This window comes from Bipolaris maydis (genome assembly GCF_028858645.1).
Source record: "Bipolaris maydis strain C4 unplaced genomic scaffold PSV08scaffold_10, whole genome shotgun sequence".
NCBI classification, from domain to species: domain Eukaryota; kingdom Fungi; phylum Ascomycota; class Dothideomycetes; order Pleosporales; family Pleosporaceae; genus Bipolaris; species Bipolaris maydis.
In genome coordinates this window covers 1,680,741-1,698,121 of record NW_027093866.1, presented here as the reverse complement: position 1 = coordinate 1,698,121, position 17,381 = coordinate 1,680,741, and the positions used below count along the sequence as shown (strand labels likewise).

General features: G+C 51.3%; 6 protein-coding genes across 6 annotated transcripts; 3 read left to right on the top strand and 3 right to left on the bottom strand.

Annotated features, from left to right (window-relative positions):
* The first annotated feature begins 1,137 nt into the window (after nucleotides 1-1,137).
* Nucleotides 1,138-1,795, top strand: PSV08DRAFT_316220 (uncharacterized protein). Its single transcript, XM_014227460.2, has one exon. The coding sequence runs from the start codon at nucleotides 1,186-1,188 to the stop codon at nucleotides 1,654-1,656; it is 471 nt and encodes a 156-aa protein (XP_014082935.1). The 5' UTR covers nucleotides 1,138-1,185; the 3' UTR covers nucleotides 1,657-1,795.
* Nucleotides 1,796-3,565: 1,770 nt separating this feature from the next.
* Nucleotides 3,566-4,696, top strand: PSV08DRAFT_184153 (chaperonin 10-like protein; the record flags this gene model as incomplete). Its single annotated transcript, XM_014227461.1, has 2 exons — nucleotides 3,566-4,442; nucleotides 4,515-4,696. 2 exons carry the CDS (start codon nucleotides 3,566-3,568, stop codon nucleotides 4,694-4,696), a joined length of 1,059 nt encoding a protein of 352 aa, XP_014082936.1.
* PSV08DRAFT_227256 (uncharacterized protein) lies at nucleotides 4,548-7,128 on the bottom strand. Its single transcript, XM_014227462.1, has one exon. It carries the CDS (start codon nucleotides 6,796-6,798, stop codon nucleotides 5,005-5,007), a length of 1,794 nt encoding a protein of 597 aa, XP_014082937.1. The 5' UTR covers nucleotides 6,799-7,128; the 3' UTR covers nucleotides 4,548-5,004.
* A 544-nt stretch (nucleotides 7,129-7,672) lies between these two features.
* Nucleotides 7,673-10,196, bottom strand: PSV08DRAFT_372754 (P-loop containing nucleoside triphosphate hydrolase protein; the record flags this gene model as incomplete). Its single annotated transcript, XM_014227463.2, has 4 exons — nucleotides 7,673-8,397; nucleotides 8,455-8,608; nucleotides 9,288-9,504; nucleotides 9,568-10,196. The coding sequence occupies 4 exons, from the start codon at nucleotides 10,194-10,196 to the stop codon at nucleotides 7,673-7,675; spliced, it is 1,725 nt and encodes a 574-aa protein (XP_014082938.2).
* A 1,055-nt stretch (nucleotides 10,197-11,251) lies between these two features.
* On the bottom strand, nucleotides 11,252-13,314 carry PSV08DRAFT_364063 (glycosyltransferase). The gene is made up of 2 exons (XM_014227465.1): nucleotides 12,068-13,314; nucleotides 11,252-12,011 (listed from the first exon to the last, which is right to left on the bottom strand). The coding sequence occupies exons 1-2, from the start codon at nucleotides 13,091-13,093 to the stop codon at nucleotides 11,625-11,627; spliced, it is 1,413 nt and encodes a 470-aa protein (XP_014082940.1). The 5' UTR covers nucleotides 13,094-13,314; the 3' UTR covers nucleotides 11,252-11,624.
* A 1,839-nt stretch (nucleotides 13,315-15,153) lies between these two features.
* On the top strand, nucleotides 15,154-16,131 carry PSV08DRAFT_227245 (uncharacterized protein; the record flags this gene model as incomplete). The annotated part of the gene is made up of 3 exons (XM_014227466.1): nucleotides 15,154-15,275; nucleotides 15,326-15,475; nucleotides 15,538-16,131. Exons 1-3 carry the CDS (start codon nucleotides 15,256-15,258, stop codon nucleotides 16,127-16,129), a joined length of 762 nt encoding a protein of 253 aa, XP_014082941.1. The 5' UTR covers nucleotides 15,154-15,255.
* Between the last annotated feature and the right edge of the window lie 1,250 nt (nucleotides 16,132-17,381).

Below are 17,381 nucleotides of genomic sequence, written 5' to 3'. Positions count from 1 at the left end.
CCCTGTTGTCTTCTGTGATCTTCTTTCTTTCTCCGTCACACTAATACATCGTCGGCTGCCACGTGCCAGTACGCTATATTCAAGGTCAAAACAGAGTATTGAACAGTGCACATGGGGTGCGGGACAAGAGTCTGGCTTGCCGATACCCGTAGCGCTAGCGCCATGTGGCGTTGCTTGGTACTCACTGCTCACTGTTTCCTCGGCTTTCTGCCTGCATCTGCACTTTACGTATGTATGTAGTATCTATACGAGCTCTCGCCACCAAACCCCTCTTATTTCTCCAGATTTTGGCTGCGATGGAAATGCCGAAACTCTGGTGGCCCGGAGGATGCGCTCGACGATCCCTCCTCTAGATAATGGGCCAGCGCAAGCGTCCTGTTGGTTACAAAGTGCCGAGCTGGCTGGATTAGAGTTCACGATGCGACGTGGAGTGGCGCTATTCCTTGGGTCAGATGGCGGAATTTCCAAGTGAGCAGAAAGACTGGACGTGTGAAAACCGCAAGGCTGATGGCATCTTTTTGCCGTACAACTGACATTTGCATTGATGAGGCGAGAAACGCAACGGTAGTTAGGCATTTGAATGCCTAAATATAGTAAGCTCGGCGCAACACGAGGAGTGACGGATGATGATCAGCAAAATGACGTATCATGCACTAGCACTAGCAGCCACTAGCACCGGATGTGACCCCGTGGGTGCATTGCTTGCAGAGGCCGCTGTCTACTACGTACTACAGGTACACTTGGTTGCTGTCAAGAAATACAACATGGAAGAGTTCCTTCATGGTTTTGGCTGTAAAAGCGAAAGATTGCCATCTTCTATAAATATAGTAGCGGTGACCCAAGCTGGTCAAAGCACACCAAAGGGCTCAGGGTGTAAAATGCGGGAAATTAACAAGTCGTTGAGTTCGGATATTACGGCTGGGCAGGGCTTATATCTATCGGTCCGCACTGGGGCACTGTTTTGCTTGGACCCGGCTGCGGCGTCGTGCGGGTCAGCACTAGGTAGTCGTAGTGAGGAAACGACGTATGTACACTCGAAGCCAGGGATGTGGGGGAAAGGGAGCTTGCGTACTACTACATATAAATACACAGACCCCCATCCCCGAGAGGTTCATTCATCCACCATCCAAACATCTCTCTTTACATACACCAATACAACAACACACCAAAAACACATTTATCAACATGCGCTTCTCAACTCTCGCCACGGCTCTCGCCTCCATCTCCTCTGCCTCGGCAGCTATCTACGGCATCACCGCGCCAGCCGTTCTCTCCCCAAATGAGACTTTCCCACTCACCTTCATCTCCAACATCGACCAGTCGAGCGCTCTCGACGTCGCTGTAGCCTATGGCTTTAGCGCTCTACCTGCATACCGCGGCGCTCTCGGCTTCAACTACGAGACCATCTACCTTGCCGGTCCAGAGTCGGGATACCAAATGGGCACCAACTACACCGTCAACGTGGTAGCGCCCGCAGCTATTGCAGGCTACAACGGATCCGTTGTTGTCACCGCTTCTGTGTACCAGATCTTCGGATTCTCTGGTGTCTACAGGTTGAACTCGTTCAATGTTACTGCTGAGGTTGGTGACGCTTCGCCTAATGATGGTGTTGTTTCCAATGTCAACGGGGACACCAAGGCTACTTGCTTCCTTTAGGTCACGTGTGTGTGTTAGCGGGTAGAAATGACTATGGAAGCCACCGACATGGGAATGATACTAGACAGCGATTAGCATTATTAGAATAATGTCTGCAATAGAAAGATATTCATGTAAATAAAAAATGGTTTGCTGATACACCTTTACCTTTCTTGTCCCCACATGACAGATACAGTCAGCACTTGTGCCTTATTTGCTCCGAGAACATGTGCACGCACATGCACAAGACGAAGAGTACAACGAGTACGTAAGCTTCAATTTGAATTTTCAACCTTGTACGGAAGTCGCTCCCAAAAGTTATCGCTAGACCGGAGGAGCTCAGTTAGAAGTTAGTGCTAATAGGGGTGCCCGTAATATCACCGTAGTACTATCGAGTCTTTACCTAGTTAGAATTACGCTATAACTTAAAGCTTATTACTTCTATATACTTTAGATCCTCTTTACCTAGTAGTTAATAGCGTTACTGTAACTAATACTTATAGCGAGAGAGCGTTAGTAAAACGTACAACGTCGTTATTAATTCTACCTATAATAAGGGTAATAATAAGGACTTTAAAGTAATAATAACTACGCGCGATTAGATATCCGTGTTTAGGGCTATTCTTACGTTACAACACTAAGAAGCACTAGTATATTAGCTATCTATAGCTTTATTAAAGTTACTTAAAAAGATATATTAGCGCTAAGATTATATTAGACCGCTTAACAAAACGCTAACAAGAACTTCTAACTAAGCTCCTCCGGTCTAGCGATAACTTTTGGGAGCGACTTCCGTAATATCGCGAGCAACAAAGTTGTTAAACATCCTTGTCGCCGGGCATTGTGTACTACTCTGCTGCACTATACTGAGCCGGAACAATCGCTTGACCTTTTTCTCTGTTTGCTATATATATGTAGCGTATCACATCAATCTTCTCAGAAAAGACGGGCAGGTCACACCCCAACCTGCCGGAATCGGGTGGGTTTCCCCGAGACTCTGCTGAACCCTGCAGGGCCGGAACAATAAGTGATCGAGCGGGCAAACTGGCGACAAAGATTTCTGCGCCAAAGTTGACGCACTACCTTGTCAGTTCTCTCATGTCACCACGCCACAAAGGTTAGTCGTGAGATGTTGTATTCCAGGTGCACGGGAAGGACGCAGAAATACATGCTATCTGTACTAGAATGAAAGGGTAAGATTGGGTGGGAAGTGAAAATGACGGTCCAGCTAAGAGAGATGGAATCAAGTGCCGTTTACACTGAATATATTTCAGGAGGCACCAGCCGCAACAGTGGTGGTAGCTCCTCCATTTTCCCCTATGCTGCCTTCCCATTCCCATTCCAAACACAGGATGCTCATGCATGAAAATTCCCAGCTTCTTCTGGTATTGCTGTGAAGACCTTAGCCACAACACCAGTCGTACCGTCAACCCAGTTCCTCCTCTCTTTCCCGGTCTTCTTCGCCTCCAAAATGTATACACTCAACTTCTTGCTAGACCACTCGAGCGACAACCACCCTCTGCCACTCTTCACACTCTCTGATAGCGAAGTGAAAGGCCTGGGAATGGGCATAGGGACGGCCAGCACACAACTCAAACACTCCCTAGTAGAGGAAGTGGCACAAGCCCAGCCTTTGAGGACACTAGCGCATTCAGTCAAGTTGCAGCCAAAGTCTGGACTGCTGCGAACTACTGTCATACTACCTCGGATGCGGAGATTGACGCGCTCCCATTGGTGCATCAACGGAGAAGACGATACAGCTGTGGGGCATTGGCGGGGTCAATTCCATTCGTCCACCCCGCCATTGCTATCTCTCTGCTATCTCGGGGATCCAAACAACGTGACTCCCTTTTCCTTGTCCAACCCCGTCGCTCATTGCTGCCCCAATCTCTTTCTCAAAATCACCCCAATCCCTCGACCGCCTCCTAAGATGAGCACCAACGCAATCCCCACCACGCAAACAGCAGGCTGGATCCAAGACCCCGGCCCAGACTGCGTCCTCCAGATCCGGAACGACGTGGCCGTGAAGCAGCCATCCGCAGGCGAAGTCCTCGTCAAGCTTGAATACAGCGGCATCTGCCATTCGGACTGCCACAACCTCGCTTGGCCGGGCAAGTACACCGAGGTGCCTGGCCACGAGGGCGTCGGCACCGTAGTCTCGCTAGGCGCAAATGTGTCGTCGGAGCTGATGGGCAAAAGAGTCGGCATCAAGTGGCTGTGGAATGCGTGCCAAACGTGCAGTAGCTGTAAGCAGGGCAAGGAGAACCACTGTGCCAAGCAGAAGAACACCGGCAGGAATGTGTGGGGCACGCTGCAGCAGTATGTCGTTGCCGATGCGCAGTTTGTGACGATGATTCCCGATGGCGTCAAGAGCGAGATCGCAGCGCCTCTGCTGTGCGCGGGCTTGAGTCTAGCAGGCGGTGTGTCCAAACTCGAGCCCGAGGTCAACCCCGGCGATTTCGTGGCTATTGTCGGTGCCGGCGGCGGACTGGGACATATCGGTGTGCAGATTGCGAGTATCAAGGGGTACAAGGTGATTGCCATTGACAGCGGGGTTGAAAAAGAAAAACTCGCAAAGGAAATGGGCGCCGTGGCGTTTGTCGACTTCGCCAAACAGGATGTCGTGCAGGCTGTCAGGGAGCTCACCGATGGCGAAGGCGCACACGGCGTTATTTGCGTGGCCGGAAGCGAGAAGGCATACATGCAGGCACCGGACCTGTGCAGAAACAGTGGTGTCTTTGTCTGTGTAGGCTTGCCACCGGATACCTTCATGTTTCCCATGAGTCCCATACACATTGCTAACAGGGGTATGTTGTTTCCCCCCCCCATCCAAACGTATCTTGAATTGTCATGCTAATTGGAGACAAAAAAAATTTCAGGCCTAACAATCCGCGGCTCATCTACCGGTAGCGCAAAGCAAATGGACGAGCTGCTCCAGATGGCTGTCCAAGGCAAGATCACACCAAAAGTCGAAGTATACGACTTTGCCGATTCGCCCAAAATCCTGCAAGAATTGAAGCGATATGAGGTTACGGGTAGGAAAGTGGTGCGGGCGCCATAAGAACCTTGGAAGGGGTTTGTGCTTGGGGTGTTTGGGGTTTGATCGGTAAGGTAGCGGTCCAGCAATGTGCATTGCCATAAGGAGTTGCGGATGCATTAGTAGCACGGAAATTTTGTCAAGTTGACAAGTCCTGACAAAAAGTGGCATAGAGGAGTCAGAGAAGAAGAAGAAGAAGAAGAAGAAGAAGAAGAAAAAGAATCGGAGTTGAGAAAAAGAAAAGAAGAAGAAAAATGTACATTTAAATCTTCTCTTTATCAAGCATGAAACACTTCCAAGCTGTCCTTGAAAACAAAGTGTCATATCAATGTCTAATACCAATCCCCCGCCTCCTCATTTGCTGTCACACGCTGTGGATTCATGCTCAACACCCTCTGCCCGGGAATGGTATCGGTAAACGCGCTCTCAAAGACGCCGCTAACGGCCCTCCTGCCAATCTCCTGAAAACTATCGTAACCCTCATTCTCGCCCATGATGGCACTCCACTGGGCATCGAGCGGACTCCGGGCGGGCCCCAGATCGCTCCAGCGGGTGACGACGAGGGCCTGCTTGAAGCGGCCATGCTCATAACTCCTGACGTTCTTGTCTTCGACGAGCTTGAGCTCGAAGAGGTACTCGGTTGGGCACTTGGGACAGCGACGCATAGGGCGGCAGGTTGAGCACAGGGGCACCATGCCGAGGATTTTCTTGCCGAGATTGCGTTCTTTGAACTTGTCGATGGCGGTGGTCTCGCTTTCGCTCGCGTAGGGGATGTGCGAGAGGGCGCATTTGGGGATCGAGGTTAGGATGCCGTGTTTCCAGTGGGCGCACACGCTAAAGTAGGGTGTGTAGTCGCCGCGGCTGAAGAGCAGGAGGCGCTTTGCTGCGTCGGTGAGGCCGCCTTGGACGTGGTGCTGGGAGCGGACGCGCATGAGGACGTGCCCCTTTTCGGTGATATGGTATGCGGATTCGTGCGTCCAGTCTGAATACGCGTCTTTCCAGCGGCGCGCGAGGGATTGGTGAGGGATGCCGTAGTCGGGACCGTGGGCCCAGTTTCGGCGGGCGAGTTGGATGAAGGCGAAGGGGAGGGTGCGGCCGTCGGTGATGCGGATGCGGGGAGGGGGTATATGGATGTTTGTCATGTTTGGGCATTCGAAGAGGGGGTTGAGGACGTTTTGGGGCTTCAGCGATTCTAGGCCGGGTTGGATTCGGAGGTGCCATTGAGCGCATGGGAAGCAGAAGAGATGGCGTGGCATTTTGGGATCCATGGCGAGTAAAAAGTCTAATCGGTGTGTGCGGTGCACTGGGTCCAGAAGAAGTTTGTATGGGTGCTTGCCTAGTCGAGCATACATGGTCCGGCATGTTGATGATAGATTGGCAACATCCAACGGTGATAGAAAGTCGGCAACGCGTAGCCACACCTCGGGTGATGCACTGGCAAGCATTGCCGTTCCATCAGGTCGTGAAGGATCGTAAAGGAGAGATTCGTTATCTTTCTCCTCTTCAATGGTGTCTACTCCATCGACATATGTGAATGCATGCATCATCTCGGTCAAGTCCTTTCTCTCTCCCGTATCCTTGTCAAGAATATCATCTGCTCTTGCGCGTGCCGAAGGTGCTCGATGTGCTTTGCTGAGTTTCGACGGCTGCGCTTTCGGCGGCGAGTACGGACGCATATTCTCGCTATGTATCTGTGGCAGAGATCCTGACCTTGGGCTCTGCGGGTGATATAGCGGTGCGGCATATTGTGGTTGTCCCTCTGAATTGCGACGATAGTCGGCTGCTTGCAAATCAACAAAGAGATGGGTGTTGCTCGTGTCAGTGAGAGCATTGATGGCAGTGTATGGGTTATCGCGCAATGCATGCGGTGCAACCCCAATAACCTCATCATATGGCGGAAGGCCAAATTGAGTTACGGTTGAGCCGTTTCTTTCGTCGGTAAAACTACCAGAGTCTTGACGTGCAGTCCTGCCCACACTGACGGTCGAGTCAAGCTTTCCAAGCATATCGCTTCGTGATCCTTTCTTGGAAAGCTTTTTCCGGGCGCCTTGTGGTTTTGCTTCTTTGCCGGATTTCATGCCAAACATGGCCCGGAAGCCACTCTTTTTGGTTTCCTGTTCGGCCATGGTGAAGCGGCTGCCGCTGGCTTCAGGGTGCGTCGTGTTTCAAGAGGAACTACTCGGAAAGGTCCTTCTACGGCTTGACGAAGAATTGAGTATGATTGCGTATGATGCATGAATATCGTTTCACACGGGAGAAATGTTTCTCAACAAGTGATGGGAATTGCCGCAACTTGGATGATGATCGTCATAGCGCGACGGCGGCTTGTTTCGGCAAGGATCCGAAAGCATCCGCTCGATGGATGTGAGTGTGCTCTCTAGTACTCTAGGCCGGAGTTATCGATAGCATGCAGGTCATGATCAGCAAGACGCAGGTGGTGAGCAGTAGGCTTGAGCGTTCCCGGCATTGAATTGTGCGGGCGGGCGGGAGACGCGTGGGGTGGCAAACGCGAAACATGCACGAGCTGAGCTGCTTTGGCCACCTGATGTAAGCTGTCAGACACATGTGATTCGTCTACCATTGCAAGTGTAGTCCCTGTCACACCTTGTCTACAGGTGCCCGTTCGTAGTCTTATACTCCTAATCGAGCCCTATCATACTGGAAACCCCCGGCTCATGCATGCCCTAGAGGTGTCCGTACCCGTTCTGCTTAGTGTGCATTCACTTGTACGAGGAAGTCTTTGTTCATGATCGTCCGAATTATAGTGTGTGGGAAGAAGCGAGGCAAGGCTTAGTGGTGGCGCAATGCAATGTGCTGGATACCTCATGAATAAGATCTATACAAATCTTCTTTAGCACCATCTTGAACCCATGTTGAAGTACGGAAACGGGGGTATCATCGTTGAGTTTCCACCTCGAAAAAAAAACGCCTGGTAACCCATTCACAAACTGTAGGCATTGTTGAAGCCACAGTTGCCATGCCCCTCCTGCATTCGCTTTTTTAATCCTCCGTCCTCTTCTCCGCACCATACCCGCCCTTGCCTTCTAAATTCTGATAACTCAGACCCTCTCCCTTTCCATTTCTTGGACCTCTCTCTTCCAAATCTTCCTTGAGCCACTTGAGCACGAGCTCGCCCAACAGACTGTTCCCCGTGTATTGCTGGCCCCCAGCCGCCTCGACCTTGACATTCATTTCCTCTGTGCTCCCCCACTTCTTCACCTTGCCCAGACTCATATGTACCAGATGGGTTGGCCAGGTAGCAAGGTTGTCCAGAATGTGCGTCGCATAAACAATCGTACAAGGCCTTGTCTCCGTCTCCTTTTTCAAGAAGTTGAGAAAGTTACTGCGCGACAGCAGATCCAAGTCTACTGTAATCTCGTCAAGCAGCAGGATTGTCCACGGTCGCAAAAGACCCATGGCGAGCTGCACACGCCGCCGCTCTCCGTCAGAGACGGCATGCATGCGCCAGCTCAAGTCGATGTCGAGGATGCGCACGAGCTCGTCACGGCGCTCGGCGTAGTGGTCGCCGCCGACCGAGGAAAGGAGCGTAGGAACATCAATGTCGGTGCGGACAATGGGGTTAAGCACCCATTCGAGACCGAGATATGTCACGCCCTCCAAGCCCATCTTGAAAGGGTCGATACCGGAGATGTGGACGGTATTGGCGGGGGCCATGCGCTTGCCCGAGAGGAGACGCAACAATGTTGTTTTACCCGCACCGTTGGCTGCATCATGTTAGTGACTTTGCTTGGGCATGTTACAGGTCTTGAGATGCTACTTGCCTCCGATCAGCAATGTTCTGCTGCCCGGCGGCAGGTCGAGAAAGACATCCTTGAGCCCACTGGAGCCATCGGGAAAGGCGTAGCTGAGATTTTTCACGTCAATCGACGGCGCGATTTCTTTTGTATTTGTCGCTCCAGACATATTCACAGGGTTCTAGCAGGATACGTATGTAAATGGCCGTTGCGCCTCTTGGTGGAAAGGAAATCACATTTTGCGTGCTAGACGACAGTAGAGTCATTTTGGTAAGCTAGACTCGAGATGTGTGATGCCATCATTCCTGCATGTGATGTGTGCTAGTCCGAATTAGGCAGGCATCAGATTCCCCGAATTCTGTAGTCGCCATACTTTTCCATTTCTACGTACCCCTGTTGTTGTGATTACCTACCAAGACACTACATGTTGATCATGACAAGCTACTGATGCATGTTATGTTTCGCGGTCAATATAGGGGATCGACTAGTAGGCCGTTCACTCATCTATTTTGTAAGCGCTATTGGAAATACCAAGGCTAGGCATCGAGTAGTGCCAATAGCATCCTTGTATGTTAACAACGTCGCAAGTCTCACCTATTCTTCATAAGTAATTCACAGTAAAATAGGCTTTGTAAAGTAGCATCCGTAAAAAATGTAATTAAACCCCGAGGTTGTGCTCATGTATGTACAAGCTCTAAAAACACAACCTCGAGATTCTCATACTAAAAAACCCCCGAATCTGCACAGATCCACGTGCACTACTAATCTACTATGCACCAGCATTGTACACTGACTATGTCTATCTCCAGCCCCTAGGATCCCAGTGTTAACATGAGGCAACCGCTGATTTAGAGAGAAACACAGCCGTTGGAAGAGTCCTCGAGGAAGAGACCACCGTAGATCTGGCTCTCGTCAAGAGGTGACTCCTGGAAACCAGCATTGGCAACATCAGAAGTACCAGTGGGCTTCTTGAGCATACCGCAGTGGTACTGGCCGCCACCAGAGAGGTCAGCGGTGATGGGGCCAGCCACCTTCTGGAGGGCACTCTTGCCCTTGCTGTAGAAAATGGTGACCTCGCTATGATGCATGTCAGTACTATATTTCGCCATCATTGTACAGTACTGATTCAGAAAAACTCACTTCTTAACGTAGTCGAGGGTGATTGCAAAGTTCTGCCAGTTGGTGAAGTCGATGGGGGTAGCCCAAAGCTGCTTGTTGGTGCGGTCGAGAATCTTGAAGCTGCTCTTGTCGGTATCGTTCCTGCCAATGAGGGTTCCGGCCTGGAATTGGATCTGGTTGCTGCTGAAATCAGCGGCCTCGTGCCACACGTTGAGGTACTCGTGGGTCAGGTTCATGGCCCTCTTGGGATTCTGCTTGACACTCCAGTGGAGGGTCTTGACGCCCTTGCCACCCTCGCCATCGGCAGCGTCCTTGAGAAACAGGAGCTCGGCGCGACGGAATCCGAGCTGCTTCTGGAAGATGGAAGCATCAGAGATGGTGAGCTCAACAGGCTTGAAGCCGCAGTCGAAGCGGGAGGCTCCAACGTTGGGGAACTTGAGAATCTGAGACCATGTCAAGTTGTTGCCCTTGACGAAGTCAGCGTTGAAGAGGGTGTTGGTAGCAGCGCTATCGAAAGACTCGAGAGTGGCGTTGAGAGGAACACGGCCATCGAAAACGATGGGGCACTTGGGAGAAGCGCCGCCTGAGGAGGGGGCAGCAAGGGCAGCAGAGGCCGCTAGGGCGATGGAAAAGAGTGTCTTGGTGAACATGATGGTTGCTGAGAATAGAAATGTCGTCGAGACTGTGGATGCAGTTGGAGTTGTGGAAACGGTTTCACTGGGCTGAGCTTGAGCTTTATACGTAGCAGTTGATGGAACACCAAGCTCTGTTGCAATTATCCTAGTCAATATACTTTTACCTTCGATATTACATGTAAGCACAGCAAGCGTCCGCCGCGGCGCCTTTTCCTCGCCGAAATAGAAGGTTTCATTGTACCTTTCATCTGCAGGTAGTCGACTCAACGGGATCGCCAACCTATGAAAACAGGGGATCCAGGCACCTTGCGCGTTCCACAGTAGGTCCGGCGACGTCAGAGTAGGGCCGCATTAATATGGGAAGGGTGAATCCTCGCCTTACCACGGCCTGTCGCTGGGCTGTGGGGTAAAGTCGACCCCATTTAGTATGTAGTTTTTAGTGCACTGACAAGCGGTCCGGCCACCCGCTGCTTGGGGCCAAGACCCCCTAGAAGCCCATTTAATATCGACTGGTGTGTATACGTGCTGTACAAGTGGAGATGAAGCACTGCTCCGCACAGGTGACTGTGGTTGTGGAGAGGGCACTTCTTGCGCGTTGCTTGTTCCTCCTGCGCATGAGCTTAGCCGTGTGTATGAGTACTAAATGTAACAGCATGCGTTCTATTCCTATGCTTGACACGCTGGATTCCTCATGGCCTTGGTCCGAGTATCATGAACTGTGCCTGCTCCGCCATGCGAAATTGTCCACGGAACTCCCGAATAGCACCGTAAAACACGCCAGTGTCGCCAAGAGTAAGCAGGGGCCGCGCACACGACCGGGCGCTTCGTTCAGTGAAGGTGACAAGCCGTTGGGCGAACGAGATGTGCGATACGTGCGATTGCTGACCATGTCACTCGTGAATTCAGCAGGGAAGCCGACGTGTAGTAGCTTCCGGATGCAAAAGGTTCCACATGCTCCATTGTTCCAAATGGGAGAGAGGCCCGCGCTCCGAGCTCTAAGTTGTGCGCCGCTAACCTTTCGCAGTTGCGGCTTCATCGTCACAAAGCTCTACTAGGGCCCCAAGGCATGGGCGGCAGCTGTAAGACCTGGCGTATACCAGCTTATAGTCGAGCTACATTTGTCTTCTACTATCCCATGCGATCCAGACAAGAGCGGATCCTAGATTGCGCCAAGGGGAGCAGGTGGTCAAGCCGTCTTCACTGCATGCTCATCCACGCGTCCCCAATCTCGACCTTCACAACATGTCCTAATTGCCGTCTTTGTCCCACTCATATGCGGTATCGTGTTCCGCCAACGCGCTGCTTACCGTGCTTCGCATACCCAAACCATGTGCCAACCTAAAACGCCATGCATGAACGTGCTGACAAGCCACCGCAAACGCCTCCCTATACACGGCCTGAACATTATGTACTCTATGTCCCAGGTACACTCCCTCGCCCAGTCTAACCTGCCTTGGGAGTAAGCCAGGTAGCTTCTTCACAGCCTGCGTAGAACTCTCGCTGTCCGTTTTCTCCCTCAACCCCAAATCCCATTGCGCGCAGCTTTGCAGTATCCCAACCACTGACGAATTCACCCTGTCCGCCATTCTCTCGATCTACCGCGTCTCCAAGCTTAATGTAGTCGGCATGGCGGCAGACCGTCTGCGAATATGACCATTGTAAGCAATTGTTGTCATTGGCGCATTCGGAGCCACAAGAACCGGCGTTGTGATGCGCAGGGCGGTCGTTGGGGACGGGCGCCGTCGAGAGGTTGTCCCACCATTCGCGGCTGGGACCTTGAGCGAGGAAGGCGTGCGTGTACGAGAGGAATGACGAGTAGGTAAATGGTTTCTGTAATCATCATGTTAGCAGAGTGCATCGGCGCGCGCACGGGACACGAGACTCACAGTGTTGTATGGTCGGGTGCGCTCCCACTTCCAAAGATCCTCCATCTGCTGCGGCTTGACCTGGTGCAGCGAGAGCATGGGGACACACCACCTTTCCTTTGTAGTGACGACGTCCTTGATCTTGTCGCTTGCAAACGTGGGGTGCATCGGCCCTATCTTATGGCCTGTCGCGTTTTGGATGGCATAGGCTAGTACAGCGTCACCGCGCTGCTCTTCCTTGACCCAGTTCTCATATCGGACGCTCAGGCGATTTTCGCGCGGGATTTCCGTCGATCCAACCGTTTTGGCAGGGATGAGTTTCCTTACCAGTCCCTGTGAGAGGACGATGCCCGCTCCGCCGTAGGCGAATTGTCGGCCTTCGGAGCCTTTGTGTGGTTCGCCCATGTAATGAGGCTCAGAGGGGTCCAGCTGGCTTAACAGCCGGAATAGCGTATCCCAGAAAAAGTAGACGTCTGACTCGACAAATACAAACCACTTGGCCGTAGGGTTGGTGATGTACGCCTTGTCCACCATGGGCAGGTACTTGAAACGGTCGAGCTTGAACGACCGCTGTTGTCCTTTGACTGTCTCGCCCCCTTCGTGTGCCTTTTTCTGCGCGACATAGGCCTCAAAATCGAGGTTGTCCTTTTGGTAGCTCTTGGGCAGTTCCGCGAGAATATCAATGACTTGTCGGTCGCCTAGTCGCTCGTCCCTATCGCCGACTATGATCAGGTTGGTGATGCAGCTCGAAACCGTGTTGAGGTGCGCTTTTGTTTCGTGTGCGCCGTCTGAGGCCACCTTGAGTACAACCTGCACTTCTTCAAGCAGCTTGGTTGGGAAGTTCTTGCAGTAGTCGAGCTCAATCGAGTTGGCGGCTTTTGTCTCCAGAGGCGGAAAAAACGACTTGGTCTTGGCCTTGTGTACGGGCCCCTGTGTTCGCGACCCTGTGCGGTGCGAGAGCGAGTAGAAGAAGAAGAAGAATAGGAGGCCGGGGAAGACAAATCTCCATGGCCGTCGCGCCAGGCGGCCAGCCACTGTTCTCAGCATTCTGTTATCGCTATGGCCCCCTCAAGGCACCGTCGTCGCGGGGAGGAAGAGATGGCGGTCAATGGACAAGGCAGAGGGGCTGGATTATGACGTAAGGCGGGCGCTGGATGGGCGGGCGACGTCGCCGTGGCACATTGGACAGCCCTTTGGTCTGTGGTGGTGGTAAAGTGGTGTATGTAGTTGCAGGCAGCGTTGAGGGCGCATTGGTCCACCCGTCGGTTGTCGTCCTGCGCCAGTCCAGCCCGGCTCCCTGAGAATGTCAGGCCCAACACGCGAGTGGCTAGTCCACAAGCGGTAAGGCCGCCGGCGCTAATCCTTTCCCCACGTCTCCCGCTGCTGCTCAACATCAACCCCAGGGGCCTTGTAGAGAAGATCTCTTTACAGGCCCATACACACGTGCAAGGCCCGAGGGTGACGTTGGCTTGGTGGGGGCACCCCTGGTCTGTAGAGATTACCCCCTGTGGTGAGATGACAAGTCGATAAGAGACCCGACCGTTGCTGATGTAAGAATGCTTCATAGCAAATGCTGCAGGATGCATTGAGCAAGCAAATGGGGCATGGACATGCATTAGAGAGAATTTTCTAGCCACAGCGATTACTTCCATACGAATCCTATGCAAAGAAACTTCAAAGATATAAAACTAGTTACTGAACAGTGATTGAAGTCCGATTGCATCAGTGGGCAATTTCTCCACATTGTTGTTTCTTGGTATGAATTGAAGGACACACCAGTATAGGTTTCCCCTCTGCCTCAATACTGAATATAGTTTCATTGGTGAATTACTTTCAAGAGGTGTATAAGAAATGCTTTCTAATGATTACCAGTCTTCCCCTTATTCTCTGGCATGTAAGAAACCCGATAAGACAAAGATAGTCTCGGCAAGAAAACTCTTCCAAGTTCGCTTCTCAACCATAGAGTCATTGTCAGAAAGTGATGAGCTTTCATCCACGAGTCATAGCGCTTTTGTACTGGTAGATTAAAAAAGATTTACGGCTTTCTTTGCATTACGAACAAAGAATGAACAGCAATCCTTCACCACTGATGTAATAAATTGACCAGCATTTCGTATGACTAGGGATTTTTGACAATCCTTAGAGTCAGATACACAACACTCTGATGGAGCAAGAGGCAACAACGGAAAATGACAATCTCGATAAGCTCTGAAGAATGAAAATGAAGATTATAGAGAGTACCGTCGAATCCAAAATACTACCGACCATTCGGAGAGTTTAATGTAAAAGAAAAACACAAAGGGGAAACGGGAAACGGAAACTATCGTGGCACGATATGTGATCGAGCTCAAAAGATCAAGGGGCGACCCGCAATCGAGTAGACAGAACAAAGCTGAAATCCAATCATTGCCAAAGAATCGATTCGAGAAGATAACTCTCTGCTTACGAAGAGAAGTCAGAATTTGAATCCAAGATCTGAGAACGTAATACTACACTACACTGTTTGAACTTGAGATTAACAGTGTACAAAATCAATTCTCATGTAAACACGAACATGAACGCACATCGTTCAATCATTTTATTCTAGCAATTTCAAGTATCTTCTGTTACATTCTCAGAGGTCTTTCACTTCAAATAAGAAGAAAAATGTGTTGTTTTGAAAAGTGGGTTATCGGGTATATAAACTTCGTGACACCAAGAACCACCCAATATCACCGTTCGGGCACCTACCCGGACCATGCACGAGCACATCAGTCGAACATGCATCCGATTTAGCAGTCTCAGACACAGATTAAGACTTATGGGAGTGAAAGTGTGCCGATGCAGCACATTGGTCCTAGGGTATCCGACTGTGGAGTACTCTATACCCATCTTTTGACTCGGAGCAGCCTCTGGAGATATTACTGAAATTGCATCAAGTTTGGGCTAGATATTAAGAGCTCAAGATATATTTTCCCCTGAAACATGTTAGAAACAGGCTAAACGCTCACCACCAGTGACGATATACGCGCCATGTAGCCGTTATTGTTTTGTAAGCACATTCGGCTATTCCGGTCGGTCCTGCACCTTCCCCGCTTCCATGGGTGACATCACCCCTCTCAGTCCGTATACATAAACAGCAGTGACTCTCATTCCTGTTGAATTTTGAGGCAAAAAAGGAGTTGTTTCTGCGAGATAAACTCGCATTGCTCTAGAACCAAGTACTAGCAATGGCTTCTTCCACCGCCGAGTAACTTCACCAAAGCATACACTACAAGTGGCCATCACTAACGAACATAGTTTGGTAAAGCTAGCTCAAACGCTTATTCGCGATGGGCCAAAGAGAATCGAGCCAACAGCTCGACGCGTCCGCGGTCTTTTCAACGGGAAATATGCATTCGACACTACCCAGGCCCGCCACGTGTGGGAACTCGACTTGAGATATCCACAGTACATCACTTTGCAGCACCCGCTCTCTCCAAAAGGCCTCCACTTGACTGACTCCAGCCAAGATACTTCATCCCCATTTCCAGCTTCACAGCCGACGCCAAGCTATCCCAAGAAGCCGCCGTCGACAGCACCTCGAGCGGCGCCCACCTTGGCACCCTAACCATCGGCACGCGGAGCACGCAGCGCATCCTCGTCTTCTCCTCTGGCGTCCTCAAAGACCTCGTGAAAGTAGATTTCCCCGCCATGGACCAATGGCTCGAAGAAGACACGCGCATCTACTGCCACCCCAAGGACCCCTACAAGCGCATCGACATCCTGCCGTCCTCCCGCAGCATCAAGGTAGCACTCGACGGCGTGACGCTGGCAGAGACCAGCAGCGCGCTGTTTTTACTGGAAACGACGCTGAGAACGCGGTACTATGTTCCGCCGACCAGCGTGAAATGGGAGTATTTGACGCCTAGCAATACGCGGACATTGTGCCCGTATAAGGGGCAGGCGGAGTACTATCACGTCAATGTTAACGGGGGGACGTATAATAATCTGGTATGGTATTATCGGTATCCGATTCCAGAGAGCGCGCTGATTGCGGGGTATTTGTGCTTTTATAATGAGGCGGTGGATGTATGGGTTGATGGGGTGAAGGAGGTGCGGTAAGTAGTTTTTTTTTTTTAAAAAAAAGGGTGATTTGTTCGGTGAGTAGTGTGTATTGGATTAAGGGCTTTTCTCGGGTAGGATGGTTGGCAAATCTGATCGCCGCATTTTTACCATTACTCAGATGCGATTTCAACAGAAAGGCTGGATTAAAGGGATAAAAGGGATTTTTCAGGGTGTTTACAACCAAACCCATAGTCTTGTCGCCTGGAAAAATCAACATGGTCTTGTTTTTTTTCTTGCGAATATCGCTCGATGGGTTCTTCACAACTCTGATTTGATTGGACGACCATGTGACAATATATTTGGCACATGCTAGATGTCTTGTCTTTGCCATCGTTCAAATGTTAATTTGTGGTCCTGGGGGGTCAAATCATGTCATTCATGTCCCGCTGCTATTTGCGTTTACTACCAAGACATGAGCCGATAGCCGATAGACTTGAAACACGGTTCGGTGTCTGGCGAGGGCCTGGGGGTAGCTATGTCGATGGTAAAATTCATCTATCTATGACGGTATCATGCAATTATGTTTGTCCGACGATTCTCGCTTTCGTCATGTATAGAAGACTTCTGTGGTAAAGGCTAATTCTGGGGGGTAGAGGGCGGCGTCATAGCCAGCTACTGTTGAGAAGCATGTGCTTTTCATGCTGGACGGTTGGGACTTGAGCCCTGTGTTGGGGTGTCGACTGCAGGGCTCGAGGAATCGTCGTTGCTGCTGCTTTTTCCTCCGCGGTAGGATGATGATGTTGGCGGTGGGAGCATGCGATGAACCATGGATTGGGCATGGGAGATGGCCTTGGAAAGGGTCGCCGTATCGAGAGAAGCAAGCATTAGTCGGCCAGCCTTGAGTCGCATCCTGGGCCTTACTCCAGCACAGCCGCTATTGAGAGATTGGGATGGAGCCGCTCTTGGCAATACGCTAGCCTCTTTGGGCGGCGGCGGAGAAGGACGAAACATGCAGAGCCGGGCTGGATGCGCCATTTGGCTGCCTCGCCTTGGCAGGGGGGCGGAAGAAGATTGCTCGGTCAGCGACAGATTTGCTCGTCGGCAACACTGTGCCGTTCGCGCAGACGATGCAAGAGATGGACTTCAACAGAGGCAAGCAGCTGGTTGCGCGCACGCAGCCGGCAGGGCCGACGGCTGGTTCGGCGGGTGCTGTGGCAAGACGGGAGAGGCGCGGGCTTGGCCCAGTGTGCTGTTGGTGAGGACGACTCGCAGCAGCACACCATCAACGTCGGCAGATTGCACCACTTGG

Bases quoted from the DNA above. Each gene is read 5' to 3' on its own strand.
- PSV08DRAFT_316220 (XM_014227460.2), top strand. From the start codon at position 1,186: ATGCGCTTCTCAACTCTCGCCACGGCTCTCGCCTCCATCTCCTCTGCC.
- PSV08DRAFT_227256 (XM_014227462.1), bottom strand. From the start codon at position 6,798: ATGGCCGAACAGGAAACCAAAAAGAGTGGCTTCCGGGCCATGTTTGGC.
- PSV08DRAFT_364063 (XM_014227465.1), bottom strand. From the start codon at position 13,093: ATGCTGAGAACAGTGGCTGGCCGCCTGGCGCGACGGCCATGGAGATTT. The intron at 12,012-12,067 runs GTGAGTCTCGTG...TGATGATTACAG, and splicing joins GCACCCGACCATACAACACT to AAACCATTTACCTACTCGTC.